The following is a 19,805-nucleotide window of genomic DNA, read 5'->3' as shown; positions in this document are numbered from 1 at the left end:
CCCTGTCTCCCTGCCTCCCTCCCTCCCTCCCTCTCTCTGTGTCTCTCCTTCTCTCCCTTCTCCCTCCCTCCCTCCCTCCCTCCCTCCCTCCCTCCCTCCCTCCCTCCCTCCCTCCCTCCCTCCCTCCCTCCCTCCCTCCCTCCCTCCCTCCCTCCCTCCCTCCCTCCCTCCCTCCCTCCCTCCCTCACCCCCCCCCCCCTCCCTCCCTCCCTCCCCTCTTTCCCCTCCCTCCACTCATTCTCCTTCCTCCTCCCTCCCTCCCCCAGGGGGAGCAGGAGAGCGCGCTGGCCCGGCGCGAGCAGCGCTGTCTCCTGGAGACGGAGAGGCTGCGCTGCGAGCGCCTGGAGCTGGAGGAGCAGCTGGAGGAGCACCAGCGCAGCCTGCAGAGGCTGCGGGAGGGCCAGCAGAGCGTGGCCAGGGAGAGGGAGAGGCTGGAGGCCCAGCAGAGCGTGGCCAGGGAGAGGCTGGAGGCCCAGCAGGGTGCCACCCCGCTGGGCCAGAGGCACCACGACCTCCCAGTCGCCGTCCCGCCAGCCAGGAGCCAGGTGAGGTGGCACGCGCGCGGTGGGGAGGGAGGGATTGTTCCTACCCCGCCTTTGATAGAGAGCAAGTTGCGTCAACAGTGTTTGGGGTTTCGTCCTCTCTCAGGGTCCCAGTCACAGTCGCTCAGACAGCATGGACGACAACGGCTCCGTGTTTGTGAACAAGGCCGCCCTGCTCCAGACCCTCCAGCAGCCGCCCAACCAGAACGGCCAGAACCAGGCGCTCCAGCCAGGCCAAAGGAAGACCCGGGATAGCCCCATCCCCATCCCCGCGGGCCACACCCCTCGCCTCAACCTCAGCCCATGCCTCTACAACAGCCTCAACACCCTGTTGAGTCAGGCGCACAGCAAGCAGGGCTCAGAGCACTGGAGCCAGACACACTACCTTCCGCAGCAGATCCTCCAGGCCCATCAGGACCTCCTGGGGCCTGCCAGCCGCCCTGCCAACCCCTTCTGTCCTGGCTTCTCCACCGCTCAACCCGGCACCAACAACAGTGCGTATGTAGCCGCTGTGAATCGGTCAAACATCGGTGAAATAGCTAGCTTTTCTTTGGCGTAGCTGGTAGTGGTGGCGTTTGGGAAGTCAGAGATGGCGTGTTCGATCCTCGGTGAAGGATGAACACGGTCCGGAAAACTCTGACTGAAGTTGCAAGACCACGTCTGTTACATACCCGTCACACGTGTATAAAATGCCTTTCCACCGCACGGCGCCGACTAATCTCGACTCAGCTCCGCAAAGGTTGTACTTTGTTTGCCATCGCGCAACTCAACCTTGTAGCGTCGCGTCATCTCGCTTGGAACCATGACAAATATGCTTCCATCAATCCTAAAAACATTACCGTAAACAGTAAAAAGGACCATAAGATTGTGACATAGGCCGAGATAATAATAGCTACTGTGTATGTTTATATTTGGAACGATTCTATGAATACAAATCATACAAACGTTGGTGTGATCATTCCGCCTCCCATCATTTCTGGTGTTCATTTTGTGGTTGTGGTTCTCCTGTGTCCAGACTTCAGCCCTCCTCTGGACCAGCTGAGTTCTCCGAGGTCGGACGGCATGGGCCTGGGTCTGTACGGGGAGGCCTACCCCAACTCCGCCCCCCTCCCCGCCCCCCAGGCCTACCTCTGCCTGGGCGGACCGAACGGAGAAGACAGAGAAGAGGAGAAAATCGTGTACCTGTGAGGACTGGCCCCGCCCACTGAGGACTGGCCCCGCCCACTGAGGACTGGCCCCGCTCACTGAGGACTGACCCCACCCTCTGAGGACTGGCCCCGCCCTCTGAGGACTGGCCCCGCCCTCTGAGGACTGGCCCCGCCCACTGAGGACTGACCCCACCCTCTGAGGACTGGCCCCGCCCTCTGAGGACTGGCCCCGCCCTCTGAGGACTGGCCCCGCCCACAGAGGCCTGCATTGGCTGTCCTGGGAGAGAGAGATATAGGGGGAGAGAGAGAGTGTGTGCGTGTTTGTGTGTGTCTGTGTGTGTTTCCGGTGATGTACATACTGTAAATGTCTTTCTTTGTCCCCTTTTCTCTGGAATAGCGTTATGATTTGGTCCTAGAGAGTGCCATTCCATGTATTCGTGGTGTATTTTGAAACAGTATACATACATACATATAATCAGGTATTGAAATAAGTGCCTTAAGTACTCTTTCGGGGGGATTCTGTGTAGCTGTGTAAGCCCTGCTACCCCCCTTGAGCCTTTGCTCCTGAACAAAGCTATTTGAATGTCCCCTTGTCAATCATCTGTTTATTCTGTCATTGTGCCACCCTGGCCCGCTCAGTGCGCTGGTTTGAGGGCGTGGCCAGTGTGGAGAGTGTCTGCCATAGTCCAGTCATGTTCCATTCAAACCCAGAGGCCCCCTTCCTCCTTACCTTTCTCTCCAAAAGTGCCTTGTTCCCCCACACGCCCCCCCCCCCCCCACACACACACACACACGCACACACATCTCATCGACTGCCTTTTCTGGACTGCCCTGACTTCCTCATGCAAGCCCTGTTTAGTGTCTAACCCTGTCAGTGCTGATGTTCTCCCGTAACAGATGTGTTGTGATGAGGGTATGTCAGCACAGGACTTCTTATAAACAATACAGACCAGAGGGGCTTTGCAAGACACGTCTGTCTGTGTAAACGGTAGGAAAGATATAGTGTTGATGTGTACTTTCATTTCCCTTGCTGACACTTGTTATTTATTTTGGGTACATTTGTTTCATGCACTGTTTATAACATTTATATTTTTCTATTGGTCACTCTTAAGATACCAATGTATTTCAACTACCATAGTGCCATATTAATTGTATAAACTATACAAATTATACAAACTGTACTGTACCATAAAGCGTGTTCATTAGTAAAACAATGGTTTCTGTGAATGCAAAGGTGTCCCCAACTGATATGCTAGTTAATCCTTACTGTACTCTAAAACCATTGTCTTCTGGACCAGCCTTCCTCAACCCCTGCTCTGCAGGTTCTAGATATCCCGCTTTACCAATAATATTTCCTCTATACATTCAAACCAGCAGTGTTATTTGTGTTTGTGAGCCATATATATATATATACATTTACATTTAGTCATTTAGCAGACGCTCTTATCCAGAGCGACTTACAGTAAGTACAGGGACATTCCCCCCTAGGCAAGTAGAGTGAAGTGCCTTGCCCAAGGACACACCGTCATTGGGCATGGCCGGGACTCCCTCACCGCTCAGCCATCTGACTCCCATCTGACTTGTGAGCCAACGCTTATGAAATATTGAGATGGCGCCATCTCAATATTTCATAAACGTTGTCTCACCATCATATTCCCCACCAAGAGCGTCAATAGTGTTAAAACTATAATACTGTGCATGCATCATCAAGTACGATTTTAGTTTTCAGATTGTAGCATAAGACTGCTGCTGTGCACGCGTGTGCTGTCAAGCAGGGAGGCGCATGAACTGCAGCAGTTATACTTGTTGCCACTCGTTGGATTGCGGCCACGGACGATGTGGTTTTTCTCAATCCTACCTCACCCACAAGCACCTCGATTTATATTTCAGAATGTCTTTTTTTCTTGCTTTAAGACTTGATACACGTGCGCTAATTTCCGGGCGGACTGTGATATATAAAATGAACATGGCCTGTGCGTAAACACGGTTTTGTACATTAGACTTAATTGGCACACACTGAATTTGTGCACACGTACACCGTCATCATGCTTCCTACACCCTGTTTACAAATGAGACCCCAGCGCTGTACCCTAGAGCCATAGGCGATTTTACCGCGGGTCCAGGGGGTGCATTTCCCCCTACTGTTGGGATGAAAACATTTACATTTTCAAATTAATGCAACAAAAAAAACTATGAAATTTTTAAAGGGATGTCAGAGTTGTATGTTCTATCATGGTTTGTTGTACTTTTATGATTAATTTTAAATTGTAAGATCTAGTATTCATTTTGAAAAACTTTTTGTCAGACCATTTTTATTTTTATCACTGACTGTTGCTCCACTAACCCCTCCCTTGACTCGTATTACTCAAAACATACTGACAGGGGACTGTCTTCTAGATCGTAATCACTTACCAGTCATACAGAGAAGTCATTGTTGAAACACTTTCTAATAGCAGTAGGTTGACAGTACGGCAGCATTGGAGACAGGGGCAGATTCGCCTCCACATCGGTCTGCTGTCCTGGTTCTGGTTTCCAGGTCCTTCCTGGTTCTGATTACCTGGCTCTTCCTGGTTCTGGTACCTGGCTCTTCCTGGTTCTGGATCCCTGGTTCTGCTCGCCCGGCTTCCTTGTTGGTGTGTAGTCGGGGCGATCGAGGATGTGTTGGTGGGTTCGTCTGCTCCCGCTCGCTCTGGTGTTCACCCAGGTCAGGAGCGGAGACCGTGGGACACAAGGTAGCACTGCTGTCTGGAGATGTCGTCTCCCAACTTAAACATTTTGGAATGTTTGGTTTGTTTCAATTAGCTGTTCTTTAATCTACATGTAACCAGTTTAATGACCTACTATATGTACTGTTAATTAAATGAATGATTAATCATGGGTGCTGAGGCACTTATGTTTACGGACTTGGTCATAGTCTATCCTTGATAGATGGGTACAGGCTCATTTCTTGGTCTTGATCCCCTCGCCTTATCCCTAGCAGTCTGACCTCATTCCCGTGTGGTTCCTGTTGATGCTGTATGAATGTGAAGGTCCAGAAGAGCTGTTCAGGCCCACCATCACAGCCCTGCAGGCGGTCTCACCCTCTCAGAGCCTGCAGGTGAGCTGGTTGTTCCAGCAGCCAGAGAGGCCAGCCTCTAGCCCCCAGCTGCCAGAGAGGCCAGCCTCGAGCCTCCCGGAGGGAAGGCCCATCTATGAGGTTCAGGTGGGACGCACCCGGAACCTCACTGTGGTTCACACGGTGAGGACCTGTCAGAGATGTGCCGTTTCATGGAGATGTGTTCTTCTAAAAGATTGTTGGTCCTAGATGCATGTTGTTACCTTTCTCTATGGGTTAGGGTTATGTCATTTCTGGTCTCTCTCTCTCTCTCTCTCTCTCTCTCTCTCTCTCTCTCTCTCTCTCTCTCTCTCTCAGACCAATGTGAGTGTCTATGATGTGGATGGAGCAGGCGTGGTCAAATGGACCTGGATCTCCTCTCTGCCTTTGGAGTGTGCCGATCACTCAGTCAGAATACGACAGCATGACCCCAACCTCACCCCCGCCTCCACCCCCAGCTCATGGAGCCTATGGAAGACCAGTAATGGTATCTGAACATGTCATATCAAGTGTTGACCAGCAGAAAAAAGAACCCTCCTTCCCTTTTCTATATTGGAACTTACTACCGTTGATCAAAGTTGCAAAACACGGAACTCTCTTCCTGTTTCTCTATCTTGGTCTCTTTGTCTATCTCCCCCTTCCTTTCTCTCACGGAACTCTCTTTCTCTTTCCCGCCCTCTCTCTCTCTTTCTTCTTCAGGAGTGCAGCCAGAAAACGGGACGTCCCAGGTGTTTCCGCCGGTGATGGTGCTGAGAGAGAGGTCCTCTCCCCTGATCTGCTGCATCCCCCCAAGAGGGGCCTTCATCACCAGCATGAAGTTCAACAGAACCGACCCCCCCTGGGTGGAACTGGATGATGGGGGCCGCGCCATCCAGGTCAACCCCCTAACCGTCACAACCGAGTGGGGGGTGTACTTCGCCTGTCAGGACTCTCTCAATAAGAAACCGAGCATTCGTTCCTACTATGTCAGCTGTGAGTAGACTCAAACACTTTTTTCTAGAGGTTAGGTCGTGCCACCGTAGCTGTGAACCTACAGCGTGCACTATGGACCGCAGCAGAGGCCCAGGGGCTTTGTGTGTAACGAGGAACCATGTCCAAACACTGTGTGTTCTAGTTCCACCTCCGAGACCAGAGAACCTGACCTGTGGAACCACTGACAGGAGAACTGTCACCTGCACCTGGGACTCTGGCAGGACATCCAAACTGCCCAAAAAATACAAACCTACATCCAGCCTACTCATACAGTAAGCACCTTCACAAACCTACATCCAGCCTCGTCGTACAATAAGCACCTTCACAAACCTACATCCAGCCTTGTCGTACAATAAGCACCTGCACAAACCTACATCCAGCCTACTCATAGAAACATGCATCTCTGGGACATTTCATGTTCCCCTAAGTAGGGCCATTGGGGTGTTAGTGTGTACTGGGATTCCCCTGAAGCTAGCGAGGTTTCCCAGTCATGTCTGCTCTCCCTCCCCGGGTGGGGGGTGTGATCAGGGGGTCGGGCTCCCTCATCAACTGCAGCCACACGGGCTCCTGTGAGTTTCCGACCCTGGAAGGTGTGGAGGAGTACCACGTCACTGTGGTGGCGGAGAACCAGCTGGGGGTGGAGAGACAAAGCTACGGCTTCAACATCTCCAAACGAGGTGAGGAGGGAGGGAGGGAGGGAGGGAGGGAGGGAGGGAGGGAGGGAGGGAGGCAGGGAGGGAGGGAGGGAGGGAGGGAGGGAGGGAGGGAGGGAGGGAGGGAGGGAGGGAGGGAGGGAGGGAGGGAGGGAGGGAGGGAGGGGGGAGAGAAGGAGAGATACTGAGGGAGGGAGGGAGGGAGGGAGGGAGGGAGGGAGGGAGGGAGGGAGGGAGGGAGGGAGGGAGGGAGGGAGGGAGGGAGGGAGGGAGGGAGGGAGGGAGGGAGGGAGGGAGGGAGGGAGGGAGGGAGGGAGGGAGGCTGTGACCTTCCCAGGAGAGAGAAGTTTCTTTTTGAGTCTGCAAGTGCTTTTCATTTACCTTTGTACAACTGGACACCTTACAAGCCCTACAATCATCGCCTAATGGTTAGATCGCCTGATCAGCTCTGCAAGTCTGTACGTGTATGTGTGTGTGTGTGTGTGTGTGTGTGTGTGTGTGTGTGTGCAGTGTTCCCTATTCCAGAGCAGGTGTTTGTCTGGCCGGGGGTAAGGGATGCCAATGTGTCCTGGAGACTGGAAGGCAACATGTCTGACTTGGGTCTGTTCTGCCAGGTCAGCAAGCCCCCAAACACCTCAGACATTAGGGTGAGTACACACCTTGTCCAACACACACCTGGTCAGATAACCACCTGGTTCACTAGACACCAGGTCCAATACACACCTGGTCTGCTAATAATAATAACACACATAGGTTACATGGCTACAAAAATGCTTTTTGGTCATGGTGTTAACCATTTCCTGCACCTGGTTCTGACAGGTGAATTGTGGGCCTCTGGGGGAACATTGTAGAGTCACATTGGAGAACCTGGAGCCCAACACTCTCTACCCCTCCAGGCTGCGCTGCTCTGTGGCGGGTGGGCCCTGGGGCAAGTGGACTGAAGTCCCCTTCACCACCCGTGAGTAACCCTGTCTTCACTGTTGCTTTTAAAGGCAATTCAAGTTGCTTTCATCCATAGCGAAGCACAATGGGGGCTGTGCACATTGGACGTCTGGGTCGTCTGGCTCATATGCTCCCACCCATGAGCTTACACTCGTACCCTAGCATGTCGCATCCGCTCGCCCACTTGGTCTCCTTGGTTTCATAAACAAAGGGTCTGTTCCCTCCCTCTCAGTTCCCCTGGTGAGCCTGGACACGTGGGGCTGGGTGAGAAAGCACTCTGCCAGCCACTGGAACCTGACCCTGCAGTGGACCAGGGTGAGGTTAAACCACATGTCTAGCACAGCCCAGCTCAGCCCTATCCTATCCAGGCCCGGCCGCCTGGCCCTATCCTGTCTATCCTAGTATAACTGAACCTTGCAGATCTTGAGTGAATGAGTCACAGCCGACTGTACCATGAGGTCATTCCCAGCCCCCCGCCCCCTTTTCATGTCCATTTCCCAGATTGTGAGTGGCTCAGCCTCGACAGGGGGCGTCCAGGGCTACCGGGTGCAGTGGAGGCAGGGGGAGCACAGCGCCTCCGTGTTGAAAGACAAAGAAGAAACCCTGGCAGAGCTCTCGATTGGTCCGGAGCAGTGTGACGTCACGGTGGAGGCTGTCCTCGAGCGTGGCTCCTCCGTCCCGGCTCATCTCAGATTTCCCCGGGCGGAGAGCAGAGGTGCGTCACCGTGGCCTGGTTTCCGTAGCAGCAGACACGCATGGTTACCGTTGTGAGAAATACACTTCAAGTTTTTCCGTCGTGGGCACAGTCATTGCCAATGGAATGCTCGATTTCCAGCTTTCCCCCACAGTGCAGAGAAAGTTAGACTTACACAGACCTATAGCTACGGCATTGGGCGTCCATATCTCTGCTAACATTTATTGCAGTTCTACTTTAATTGTCTTAAAATTGTGTCGGAGATTTTGAACTCATGCGCTCAGTGAATGAGACCAAAGGTCTGGTTGTGACAGAGGCCTCAAAGAGTTGTTCTCATCCTGCCCTGTCAGAGTTCCCTTCACAGCATCAGCGTGTGAGCGGCAATAGCACGACAGGGTTCCAACTCTCCTGGGTGGAAAAGAAAGGGGTCACCTGTGGCTACACGGTGCAGTGGTGCACCTTGGGAGGTGTAGTCCCCTGTAAAGTGACGTGGAGAAAGGTGCCAGCGGGGCGTGCGTCTCTATCTCTGCCAGCAGGTAGGTTATTTGAACACAGTCACACCCCATGATAGTCATCGAATGCATCGCGATACAACAACAAACGTGCAAAACCTCTGTTTTTCCCAGACAAATTCAATGTGGGCCGCAGGTACACCTTTAACATCTACGGGTGCACGGAGGATGGTGAGAGATGCCTGGAGTCGCAGACAGGATACTTACAGGAGCTCAGTAAGTGTGGTTACTGGTCGCTGATAACACTGACTGGCACATCAAACACAGGAAGTATAAAAGCGTTTGCATAAGAGTGAGCGTGCGTGCCAAACAAACTTTCCGGCCGCGCTTTATCAGCAGGAAATGTCAAACTGATCAAAATAAAAATGAACTGATGAAAACATTGTGAACGTGTGAACGAAGCAAATTGTAGTTATGTTCTGAGATTATTATGAACAATAGTTACTTCCTTCAGGGTTATTGAAGTGAATTTAATATCCCATAGTACAAATACACATCTGCCTTTTCTTTCTCTTGCCCTCCTTCCTTCCCTCCCTCTCGTCCTTCTTCCCTCCCTCCCTCCCTCCCTCCCTCCCTCCCTCCCTCCCTCCCTCCCTCCCTCCCTCCCTCCCTCCCTCCCTCCCTCCCTCCCTCCCTCCCTCCCTCCCTCCCTCCCTCCCTCCCTCCCTCCCTCCCTCCCTCCCTCCCTCCCTCCCTCCCTCCCTCCCTCCCTCCTTCCGTTCACTTCCAGAGCCGACTCTGGCTCCCACCCTGATAGAACCTGTTCACTTTGCATCCTCCTCTGTAACCCTGGAATGGCGTTACTATGACGATGACCCAGCGCATCCCGGTTTCATCATTGGTTACCAGGTTACCGTGATGAGGGCAGGGACACAGAGCACAGGAGCTATGCAGAGTGGGTACAACATTGTTCTTTTTTTTCACTAAACCTTACATGATCCGGACAAAATAACTTTTTTTATGTATTTTTCAAGGCAGACTTCATTTCTGCTTCCCGTTTCCTTGCAGTTTTGGATCGAAGCAGGAAGTCTGTGACCATTTCTGATCTCCAGGAACACCAGAACTACATCTTCCGTGTGAGTGCTCTCACTAAGGAGGGTGCCGGGCCAGAGGTCAGCTTCACTGGCAGGACCTCCAGGAACTGTGAGTCCGTCTGTCCACACCCGAACACAGATCACATGTTAACAGCCACATCATGTCACACAACTCACCTCAGACTGGAAGGTTGGTTGCAACGCGAGAGTCAGAATCAGAATTGGATTTATTGGCCAAATATGTGAACACGACGTGCAAGGAATTTGACTTGGATGGACGAATGTTACATCGCTTAATGTATTTACACAGAAATAGACATCAAGTTTAAACATAACTTGAAACAAAACAAGGGAAGGTAAACAGAGCAAATATGGTAAAAACGACAACAAATATTGGAAAGGAAATAAATATGGAATGAATGGATATGTGGAGTGGATGATTTAGGAAAATATGTGCATGTATACATGTCTATACAGCATGCAGGATTGATATTGACTGTGACAGTGCAAATTAAAAACAGTGCAAACATGTTTTTTCTACTATAATCTCATTTATATTGGAAGCAATTGGATGTTTTGGTGTTGCAAGGTTATTGAGTGTGAGAATGTGTGGTTTGCATTCTGCTGGTTGTGTTTGTCTCCTACCAGATCCTGTGTTGCTGGCTAAGATCCTGACCCCTATACTGCTGCTGCTAGCCTGCGCTGTGCTACTGTGGCCTCAGAGGAACATGTCAGTCAGTCAGTCTTCCTCTCCTCCATCTACCTCCCTTTAACTTCCCCACTGTCTGTCTGTCTGTCTGTCTGTCTGTCTGTCTGTCTGTCTGTCTGTCTGTCTGTCTGTCTGTCTGTCTGTCTGTCTGTCTGTCTGTCTGTCTGTCTGTGTCTGTGTCTGTGTCTGTGTCTGTGTCTGTGTCTGTGTCTGTGTCTGTGTCTGTGTCTGTGTCTGTGTCTGTGTCTGTCTCTGTCTCTGTCTCACAACACTTCCTTTCTCCATATCCTTTTACATCGTCACTCTCCACGTCCTCTATCTCCTCTCTCTCCTCTCTCTAGCTTCACCTCCCCTGTATCTCCCCATCTCTCTCTCTACCCCCGCTCTCTTTATTTCCTCGGTGTATCTCCTCACTATGTGGCCTCTTTAAACTCCCTCTCCTTTACTATGTATTTCTTTGCTTCACTGTGTTTTCTCTATCTCTCGACTCTTTATCTTCTCTCCTCATCCACTCTCGACACCCAGTCAATCTCTCTTTCATCTCATCATCGAGTCACTTCCCTCCATGTCACTCTGACATCCTCTCCCCGATGAATCTTTAACCGGCCCCGCCCAAGATACGACACGACACGAACACGGTTTATATCAACGTTAACGTCTGGAACTGCCTCCCTGAAATGAACGTTCTGTCGACGTGCTACACTTCCTGTTTTCACACCATTTGTCACTTCCTGTGCCAGGCTGAGGAGTGGATTCGTGGAAGTGTTCGGGTTCTCGGCTGACCTCAACATCCAGGCTCTCCAGCTGGACCGCCACCTGTGCGAGGTATGGTCCGGGACACGCACCTCTCTCTCTGACACCCCCCAATTACCGGAACAGTCTCCGGCTGGAACATTTCCTCATCCCTTCCTATCGATCTCCATCCCTGTCTGCAGGCTTCAGAGCGTATAGGTTCCCTGAGGGAGGAGGAGTGTCGATGCTGTAACATTGAGATCGTCAACATCAGACCCACTGTGACAGATGCGGCTATCCTGTTACCCCCTCAACCCTCCTCCTCGACCCCCCTCTGCTCCTCCCAGCTTCTGGGAGATTACTGTCCTCAACCGAACATCGAGGTCTGGGACAGGCAAGTTTGCCAGCGAGAGACTAGCCTAATCAACCACACATACCTTCCCATTATGGGGGTGGAGCAGTCCACTGCGACGCAACCAATCAGACTCAAAGATGTTAACGTCTCCTGCGGTGTTCCTGATTGGTCAGACCCGGATGACTCCTGTGAGATAGTTAGCGGGTACCACCTTGTATGAGCTTGCGGCTTCGTTGAGCCATATAGGTCTACATAATCAAGCTGGCAGTCCGTTATAATAATATTACGTGTTAACTTGGGAGACGCTTTCATCCAAAGCGATGTACACAGGGGTGCCTCTTGGTTTGCAGTGCTGCCTCCCTCTGACTCTAGTGGTCTTCAGTCTTCACAGTCTAGCATGTGCACGCACACACACACACACACACACAGACCGAGGGAGCTGGGTCCACTGACTCGTCCGCTGACTCCATTAAAGGCAGGGGGGCAGAGCTTGGAGTTCAAGTGTGTGGTTGATCATCTTTACTGAATTTATGGCTAATAAAGCTTGCAGAACATGTGCCTCAATCTTCCCTTTACCCTTACCTTCCTCTTCCCTTCCCGAATGAACAGGCTGAGACATGTCTTCTCAAGGCATTTCTTATTTTTATTTTATTATCTAGGCAAGATTACACTTTGTAAACAGTAAAGTGATTAGCGACAAAATGTTCCACAACAAATGTTATTAGGCCTACAGCAATTTCACAGTTCGCATAAGTTGGCTCAAATACATCAGATCAATAAATAACTCTCACGCTTCTGTCGTCACCACACGTTGACATTGAAACTGGGGGACTTAAGTAAAAAGACACAGTTTTGAGCTTCTTTTTAAACATTACACCATTAAAAAAACATGTACAGTAAAAAGCTTCAAAACATAAAACAAAATGCTAACCGTGACCCCCCCAGGGTCTAAGCATAGATTCATGGTCAGCTTTCCCTCTCTCTCCTCTCCGCCCATCAGCGCAGAGGGAACAACACTGTTGCACAGACGTGTGTGTGTGGAACTTTAACACGATAAAAATTGTTCATATCACACGATAAATCATCACAGTCAGTCATGACACACACACACACACATTGTGGGGAGAAGAGTTGCAAGTATGTGAATACTGAATTTCAAGGAATGTGAACATACTTTTCAGTGAGGTACCCAAGCACACGTACACACAAACGTTCTAAAACACTAAAGACCTCCCTCTTAAGACAGACCAGAGCAGGTGTGGCCTGTGACCAGCATAGTATCAGACCGCAACTAGACAGTGAGCAGGCAGACAAGACGGCAGCACTAACCAGAGAGAGAGGCAGTCTCCTAAAATCCCAGATCCACAAAATGCCCCACTGCTGCTCCTTGACCAGAGTGGACCGGCCTGCTCTCACTGGTCCAGAAGAAACCCCGCTTTCAGCAGGGCGGTTAGCCCAGCAGGTAAAAGGCAGACAAACCACAGAAGCGCACACGTGTTATGAGGATAAGACTTGGGGAACTGACGTTACGCGACCGATACCGTTTGCAGATCCTAATCCACTGTCTTGCTTGTGAGGGAGACCACAGGAAGCGGGATCTCAATAAGCAGATAACGCCGTCCTAACTTGACCCTATCTGAAGAATCGTGGGCGGGCGTCTCATCGGGATTAGCCAACTACACGGCTAACAGACCCTTAGGCTCACTTGCTTTTTGATCCACCACCCAACCCTTACTTACTTACTTACTCAAGAGGCCATGCGGTCGCGAGGCTCTTTACACCACCCAGACACACGGTACCCCTCCCATCAGCATCCTCTTGCGTCACAGACATCTTGCGTACAGACCTAACCGGCAACGAGGAGCCAACAAAGCTGTTAGGTACTCACATTTACATTTAGCCAACGCGCTTCTCCAGAGCGACTGACAGAAAACACAGGGACATTCCCTCACAGGTCCGCTCACTTCCTCGTTATGCTTGATCATACCTCAGAGGAGATGTCGAGCCGTGGAGGAAGCAAGCGGGTGATTGTGGGGTGAGAAACAGACAGTGGTTCACGACGGTCGGGTGAGAATGGAGCCCCAGCCACAGGGCGATGTGGTCAGGTTGTGCATGTCTCGGAGGCATGGCAGGGTCTTACTGACCAGACCCGATAGAGGGCGCCATGAAACGGGAAACGAGATTGTCAAGTGTTGAGCACAGCAGCTTTGGCCCCTCCGTCTCACTGAGATTCGAGGGAACTGAGGTCCAACTCAAATCAGACGAGAGCAGTCTGGATGGGAAGACCCCCCCAAAAAATGGGTGATTTTTTGGGGGATGGTGATGCGTGCGTTTTTTTTTTTTCTCAAATTAAAACAACTCAATATAAAGTCACGCGGTCATGTCCTGGGTCCAAAACACATCGAAAACAGTCACCCGGTGGATGGTTAAAAGGTTGCAAAAAAGTGTTGTTTCTTCTCTTCGTGACCCATAACCTCTAGTATGACAGCCCGCCCCACCCCCATCCCCCTCAACTCCACCCTCGCCACCCCCAATATATATCAGAGATGCAGAGACCACCAGTTCCCCAACCCCCACCCCCTCTCATGGGTGGCGCTGAGGCCAGTCTGTCCCTGGTGCAGAGATCTGGATGCTGGTGCATTATGGGAGTTGTAGGAGCAGCAGAAAGGCAAAGAGAGGCGTGTCCACGGCGACGGCAGGACGACTCACATGATTTCACAGCAGGAGTTCTGCTTTCGTGCCTGTGGGATTTGAAGACACGCACACACACACACACACCAATACAGTGTTACGACTGGGAAAGCATGAACCTGAATGTCGAGGGTCAAATGTGATATTGAGGCTCGTGTCTGAGGTCTCTGCGGTGGGTTCGTTCCTCACAGTCTTATAGAAGGCCTTGGACTGGTTCCCTAGATGTTCGGACTTCTGGACAAGGTCGTCCAGCTTCTCACCTCTGTTCAGAAGGCTCTCCATAGTGCTGTGCTTTAGACAGAACCACAAATCACGTCAAGGACACCCTTCACTCGCACACATTCTTGGAGACGCGCGCGAGAGAGACACCCTCACTGAGGTGTGAGGTCAGTTAGTCTCACCAGGATGATCTTGGTCTCGTCCAACTCAGCCTGAACCTTGGTCATCGCATCTGCTTCTCTGGGATTCTGGGGGGAGACAAACATCACATGACTGTCCCCTCTGTTCATCACCACGCGCACGCGCTAGCACGGAGGAGCCAAAACGGCCGTATGTTCTGCGTATGGGGTAGATACTCGTTACAGTCGCACACGTGTGTCTTGTGCAGTGGGGCCGCATACCTGGTACTGGGCCAGGTGGATGTCCAGGGCTTTGTAGGTGATGGATTCAGGGCTGCCAGAGGGCCAGTCTAAACTGTCCACCTGTCTGGAGAACTCCTCCAGGACCTGCAGTCACACATACACGCACACACAGCCACATACTCAGACATAGCAAAAACAGGCATCTAGACTAGGAGAAACCCTCCCCCGGGTCCAGTCTAGCTCCCTGTCCAGTCCAGGAGAGCACCCAACCTGGCCCCACACAGCCCCCAACCTGGCCCCACACAGCCCCCAACCTGGCCCCACACAGCCCCCAACCTGGCCCCACACAGCCCCCAACCTGGCCCCACACAGCCCCCAACCTGGCCCCACACAGCCCCCAACCTGGCCCCACACAGCCCCCAACCTGGCCCCACACAGCCCCCAACCTGGCCCCACACAGCCCCCAACCTGGTCTAGCACAGCCCCCAACCTGGCCCCACACAGCCCCCAACCTGGTCTAGCACAGCCCCCATCCTGGCCCCACACAGCCCCAATCCTGGCCCCACACAGCCCCCAACCTGGCCCCACACAGCCCCCAACCTGGCCCCACACAGCCCCCAACCTGGGCCCACACAGCCCCCAACCTGGCCCCACACAGCCCCCAACCTGGCCCCACACAGCCCCCAACCTGGTCTAGCACAGCCCCCAACCTGGCCCCACACAGCCCCCAACCTGGGCCCACACAGCCCCCATCCTGGCCCCACACAGCCCCCATCCTGGCCCCACACAGCCCCCAACCTGGCCCCACACAGCCCCCAACCTGGTCTAGCACAGCCCCCAACCTGGCCCCACACAGCTCCCAACCTGGTCTAGCACAGCCCCCAACCTGGTCTAGCACAGCCCCCAACCTGGTCTAGCACAGGCCCTCGGGGCCCCCCCACCCACCTGGTCCAACAACCACCCTACTGGTCCAGAACAGCCACCAGCTTGGTCCAGTACTGTGCCCCACCTGGCGCTGGAAAATCCCTCAACCTGGTCAAGCAACGACTCACCTTGTCCAGTAGAGTGAAGCCGACTCTCTGAGGATACTCGCTGTCTGCTATCAAGACAGCACCCAGACTGTCGTTTCTCACATACACATGGCAGAGGTACTCTGGAGAGAGGAGAGAACAGATTCAGTACACACACCTCCACACATACACACCTGTTCGTCAGGCCACTGGCTGCAAAGGCAGCAAACCATGTTTGAATTCATGAACATCCCTCCCTTTCCTCCTTCACCTTGTTCTTTGACAGAAGCTCTGCTCCCGATGGCAGTACGCTCCACTATCAAGGCGCTGGTGAAGGTCATGAACTCCTGGACGCTGCAACACATCAGCCCACAAAAAAACAACAACAGTGAAGCACGTGAAACACACGTGGTCTGAATAGTTCCGTGAGCGCTGCCTACCTGGAGCGCTGGAAGAAGCTAAAGGAGGACAGGTCGTAGGCGGCTTTGAGGAGGTTGGCTTTGGTCGCTCCCTTGTGGAGGATACTCAGGCTGTACAGCTTCATAGTACCTTACTGACGGGGCCAGTAATGGTAGATAGCAGCAGTCCAACAGATATGATCAGCAGACCCAAGAAATACCTACCCGTCACAACAACAGCTGCACCTGGACGTGTGGGAGGAGATGAAAAAACAAACACGTCACCAGAAACCAGGATGAGTCATGATGTGATCACGCTATAGTAACGTTGCAGAGTAATTTCGTTTGACATACAAGCTAGCTAACGCTGTCAGCGATGCACCGTCTCTACGTTTTATAACATGAGCTAGTATGTCATGTCAAATCGCAGACTCAGACAGCTAGCTAAATCGAAAGCTTTCGTTTTAGTTCGCTAGCTAAGCTGCCTTACTTAGGGTACCACAGCTTCTTTAGGTAACAGCTGTAGCACTAGCTAATTTTGCTACTTAGAAAGCATGCATAGGATGCTTGGAAACTGAGAATGATCTTACCTTATAACACCTCACTAAGATATTCGCTAGTTGTTGACATTCAAGTACTGATATTTTTTATCAAATAATTCCAACAACTGTTATTGTTTTATACGTAGCTGGCGGTCTTTCTTTCCTTGATGAATCACGTCACTAACAACCGTAACACTGTCCGGCACTACGGAATGTCCAAAAGGGAACACCAGCTCAAAGGTTCTGTTCCGCTCTGTGCTTGATATCTACTTGTGTGAGCACGAAGGAAAAATAGGTTACAAGGTTATAAAGTCTACAGGTGGAGGAATCTGCTGTACTGCAGGATAGATGAACCACACTACGTCACACCATATTTATTACAACACTAAGAAATTACAGCTGAATAAAGTCCAGATTAATGTTCAGATGTACACAAGTAGAATAATAAAGAATGAGTTTAATTTACTATGTTTTTGTTATGCACCAACCCACCAAAGGAAATTACTTATTTTTACTTCTTTTCTACTTGGCAATACACCGGATTCTGATTCTGAGCAGACTAAGCATTTAATTTGGAAAATATCATTAAAAAATATAAATGTAGCCTACAGTGTATGTGTACAAGCATTATATTTTTACGACATAACTCAATTACTTCTGACTTCAGATACTGTAATACATTAAGAACATTTTGCTACCTATATATTACTCTCTCATGTTGATCTTTGTTCTGGATGTTCATGTTAGAGGATGGTGGTGTTCATGACAGGAAGGTTGTAACCCCCCAACATGCTGTTCTACTGCAACAGATAGAAGTGGTGCCATCTCTAATGACTGTGCTGTTCTACAGTTACAGAGGCCTTCACTGGTAAGATCCTCAGAGGAGGGAGAGTGCAGACCAATGTATGGAAAGACTCTCTCGGTGAAGGTGTGTGTGTAGGTGTGTGTTTCTATCGGCGTCAGAGAAGGACAGCTTTCCTCTGTCCCAGTCCAGCTGCACTCTGATCCTCTGGGGTTTCAGGCTCACTGTCAGATCAACAGTGGCTGACCTTAGTGAGTATCCTGCTCCGTATTCACCCTTGATCAACCAGATGTCCTGCATCGTCTCCCAGACTCTGAAGGTCAGGTTGCCCAGTTGTTTGGCCACGTCTATCAGCGCTCCTGAGACCAGCTGTGGATCCAGCCGAGTGGACTCGGCTCTGGAAGAACATTCTGGAGTCAGAGCTGCTTTGGGGTTGGGTTCACAACCACAGAGAAGAGAGAGAGACAGGAGGCAGGTCACTTACCTTTTCACTGTGTCCTTGTAGTTCTGTGGAGATGCAGAAGATGAAGCTAGACACTCATAAACACACCCTGACAGCCATTCCATATGAACGTAGACAGATCAGTCCTGTCCTGCAGGAATGAGATGTCGTCAGCTCCCAGCTCCTCCTCTATGGCTCTGATTGTGTCTGAAAGGGTTGATATCTCTCTGCTCAGCCCCTCAATCTTCTCCTTCATCATCTGACTCTTCTGCTTCTCCTCCTCCCTCAGTGCAGCTATCCTGGCCTCCTCTTCCTCTTGTAGAAACTGGTGAAGCTTCTTAAATTCCTCCTTAATCTGCCACTCTGCGTGCAGGGTCTGGATCTGGAGACATGGGGGTTCATACTGGGTTTAGAGGACCACAGTTCTTAATGTCCAAACAGCATTGTATTATGTTGTTACTCAACATATTTACCTAGATGTGTTCTGCTGTTTGATTACAGATATGTTTAACTTGATTAAAGAACCTCCAGCTTCTCCTCTAAGGACTCCATAGCAGGCCGGAGTTCCTCCTGGAATGAAACAAAACGTGTTTTGAGGAAAAGTTGTTGATCCTCTCATTTGACCAGCTGGTTCTGAGATGTGTCTCTCTGACAGAGTCCAGTGAAACATCAGAGAATCTCATTCTAAGTATATCACACATCTGAACCATTGAGTAATCATACCTTGTGATGCTGTGCAGCTTCATCTATGGGTCTGAATCTGTGATCGGTGTGTTTTTTAGAAGTCTGACACACCAAACACACTGGCTGTTTGTCATCCAGACAGTAGAGTTTGAGTTCCTCCCTGTGCAGACTGCAGAGCACCTCGGACCCTGCTGGGTTAGCTCTCTGACGTCTCTCCTGTAAGAAGGACTCACACAGGTTCCTCAGAGCCAGGATAAAGGGAGGATCCATGGAAGATCTTCTCCTACGTACTGGACATGATTCTCTGTGTTTCCAGTATTCCCGCAGACAGGCCGTGCAGAAACTGTGGCTACATCTCAGGAGGACAGGGTCGGCGAAGATGTCACGGCACACAGGACAGGAGAGATCGTCCTCTTGGAGAGACGAGCTGGGCGCCATTTTCTCACCCAGTTACACCCACCTGTGGAACGCAGTCTGGAGTTGACTTTCACTTGCGAGTTTTATTCTTAAAAACGTACTCTGGTTTAGGCAGCAGGGAGTTAAAGTTGATGACAGTGTTCCCTCCTGTAGCTGTTTGTCTCTCTCGTCAGCGTGAGCAACGTGTTGTCTCTCAGAGCAGACAGTTTCAACTCAGAGCTGCTTGGTGAAGATGATTAAGGACACAGGTCACTCAATTGTGTTTCCTGCTTGCTGACAGCTGAGTGAGTGAGGACTGGGTTTTGAGACACCAGGAAATAAACTGCATTGGCTCAGTCCTGAAATATGACATTCCATCTCTCTTCGGTAGGTGGATGTACATCATACTTGTCGTCGCCTCGCACATTTCTCTGGGCTGTGGAGATGCTCTGACGTTCTGATACTCAGTACTCCTGCCTGTATAAGCGTGTTCACCACTAGAGGCTGCAGTTGGCACTAGAGAAGAATTGGACACCAAATTCTCTCTCTTTCATTCTCTCTTTCTCCAACATGTACACACACGGTGCACATGTAGATACCACACACGATACATGTATGAACGAGAGAGTGAGAGATAGAAGAGCATTGCCTGTTTTGGCTGGGTCATTGGATATAGACCATTAAATGTTTATGATGTCCTGGTGTGTTTACACTTCTGAGTGGGGACAGCAACGCAATCAGTCAGCTGACTGCGCTGTTGATAAAACAGGGTTCTCAAGTCTCACGCATTCGCCGTGAGACTCACGGTGCAGGTTGGACGCCCCCCCCCCCCCTTATGGTCATTTTAATTTCACGCTAAACTTTTGAGAAAA

General features: G+C 51.1%; 3 protein-coding genes and 1 pseudogene across 5 annotated transcripts in view; 2 read left to right on the top strand and 2 right to left on the bottom strand.

Annotated features, from left to right (window-relative positions):
• Nucleotides 1-2,917, top strand: part of LOC146219706 (rho guanine nucleotide exchange factor 28-like) — a 31,627-nt gene extending 28,710 nt beyond the window's left edge. The window contains exons 34-36 of the mRNA XM_084695322.1: nucleotides 267-545; nucleotides 649-1,036; nucleotides 1,558-2,917. Of these exons, the coding sequence (XP_084551448.1) occupies nucleotides 267-545; nucleotides 649-1,036; nucleotides 1,558-1,730 (840 nt within the window). The 3' untranslated portion in view covers nucleotides 1,731-2,917. The remainder of the gene's footprint in view (nucleotides 1-266; nucleotides 546-648; nucleotides 1,037-1,557) is intronic.
• Nucleotides 2,918-4,346: 1,429 nt separating this feature from the next.
• Nucleotides 4,347-12,017, top strand: osmr (oncostatin M receptor). The gene is made up of 18 exons (XM_084695321.1): nucleotides 4,347-4,394; nucleotides 4,668-4,928; nucleotides 5,103-5,271; nucleotides 5,484-5,756; nucleotides 5,899-6,028; nucleotides 6,285-6,433; nucleotides 6,920-7,056; nucleotides 7,229-7,367; nucleotides 7,584-7,666; nucleotides 7,853-8,066; nucleotides 8,396-8,581; nucleotides 8,672-8,773; nucleotides 9,288-9,452; nucleotides 9,536-9,833; nucleotides 9,956-9,965; nucleotides 10,113-10,321; nucleotides 11,041-11,125; nucleotides 11,236-12,017. The coding sequence occupies exons 1-18, from the start codon at nucleotides 4,347-4,349 to the stop codon at nucleotides 11,605-11,607; spliced, it is 3,030 nt and encodes a 1,009-aa protein (XP_084551447.1). The 3' UTR covers nucleotides 11,608-12,017.
• On the bottom strand, nucleotides 12,010-16,828 carry LOC146219704 (synaptobrevin homolog YKT6-like). 2 transcript variants are annotated; one of them, XR_014751019.1, is made up of 9 exons: nucleotides 16,658-16,828; nucleotides 16,110-16,313; nucleotides 15,941-16,023; nucleotides 15,712-15,812; nucleotides 14,699-14,803; nucleotides 14,480-14,545; nucleotides 14,268-14,369; nucleotides 12,717-14,128; nucleotides 12,010-12,430 (listed from the first exon to the last, which is right to left on the bottom strand). XR_014751019.1 is itself a non-coding variant. In XM_084694627.1 (8 exons), exons 2-8 carry the CDS (start codon nucleotides 16,211-16,213, stop codon nucleotides 14,093-14,095), a joined length of 597 nt encoding a protein of 198 aa, XP_084550753.1. In that variant the 5' UTR covers nucleotides 16,214-16,313; nucleotides 16,658-16,828; the 3' UTR covers nucleotides 12,010-14,092. The 2 variants fall into 2 exon arrangements, 1 of the variants encoding a protein (XP_084550753.1); XM_084694627.1 differs by having other exon boundaries at nucleotides 12,010-14,128.
• Nucleotides 16,829-17,347: 519 nt separating this feature from the next.
• On the bottom strand, nucleotides 17,348-18,822 carry LOC146219703 (E3 ubiquitin-protein ligase TRIM35-like; annotated as a pseudogene). Its single transcript, XR_014751089.1, has 5 exons — nucleotides 18,577-18,822; nucleotides 18,327-18,423; nucleotides 18,009-18,235; nucleotides 17,896-17,922; nucleotides 17,348-17,808 (listed from the first exon to the last, which is right to left on the bottom strand). The product of XR_014751089.1 is annotated as an E3 ubiquitin-protein ligase TRIM35-like (transcript).
• Nucleotides 18,823-19,805: the final 983 nt, after the last annotated feature.

Source organism: Hypomesus nipponensis, chromosome 28 (assembly GCF_054491055.1).
Source record: "Hypomesus nipponensis isolate SF chromosome 28, ASM5449105v1, whole genome shotgun sequence".
Classification (NCBI taxonomy): domain Eukaryota; kingdom Metazoa; phylum Chordata; class Actinopteri; order Osmeriformes; family Osmeridae; genus Hypomesus; species Hypomesus nipponensis.
Note: the sequence above shows the minus strand (reverse complement) of the source record. Positions and strands in the feature narration are given on the sequence as shown.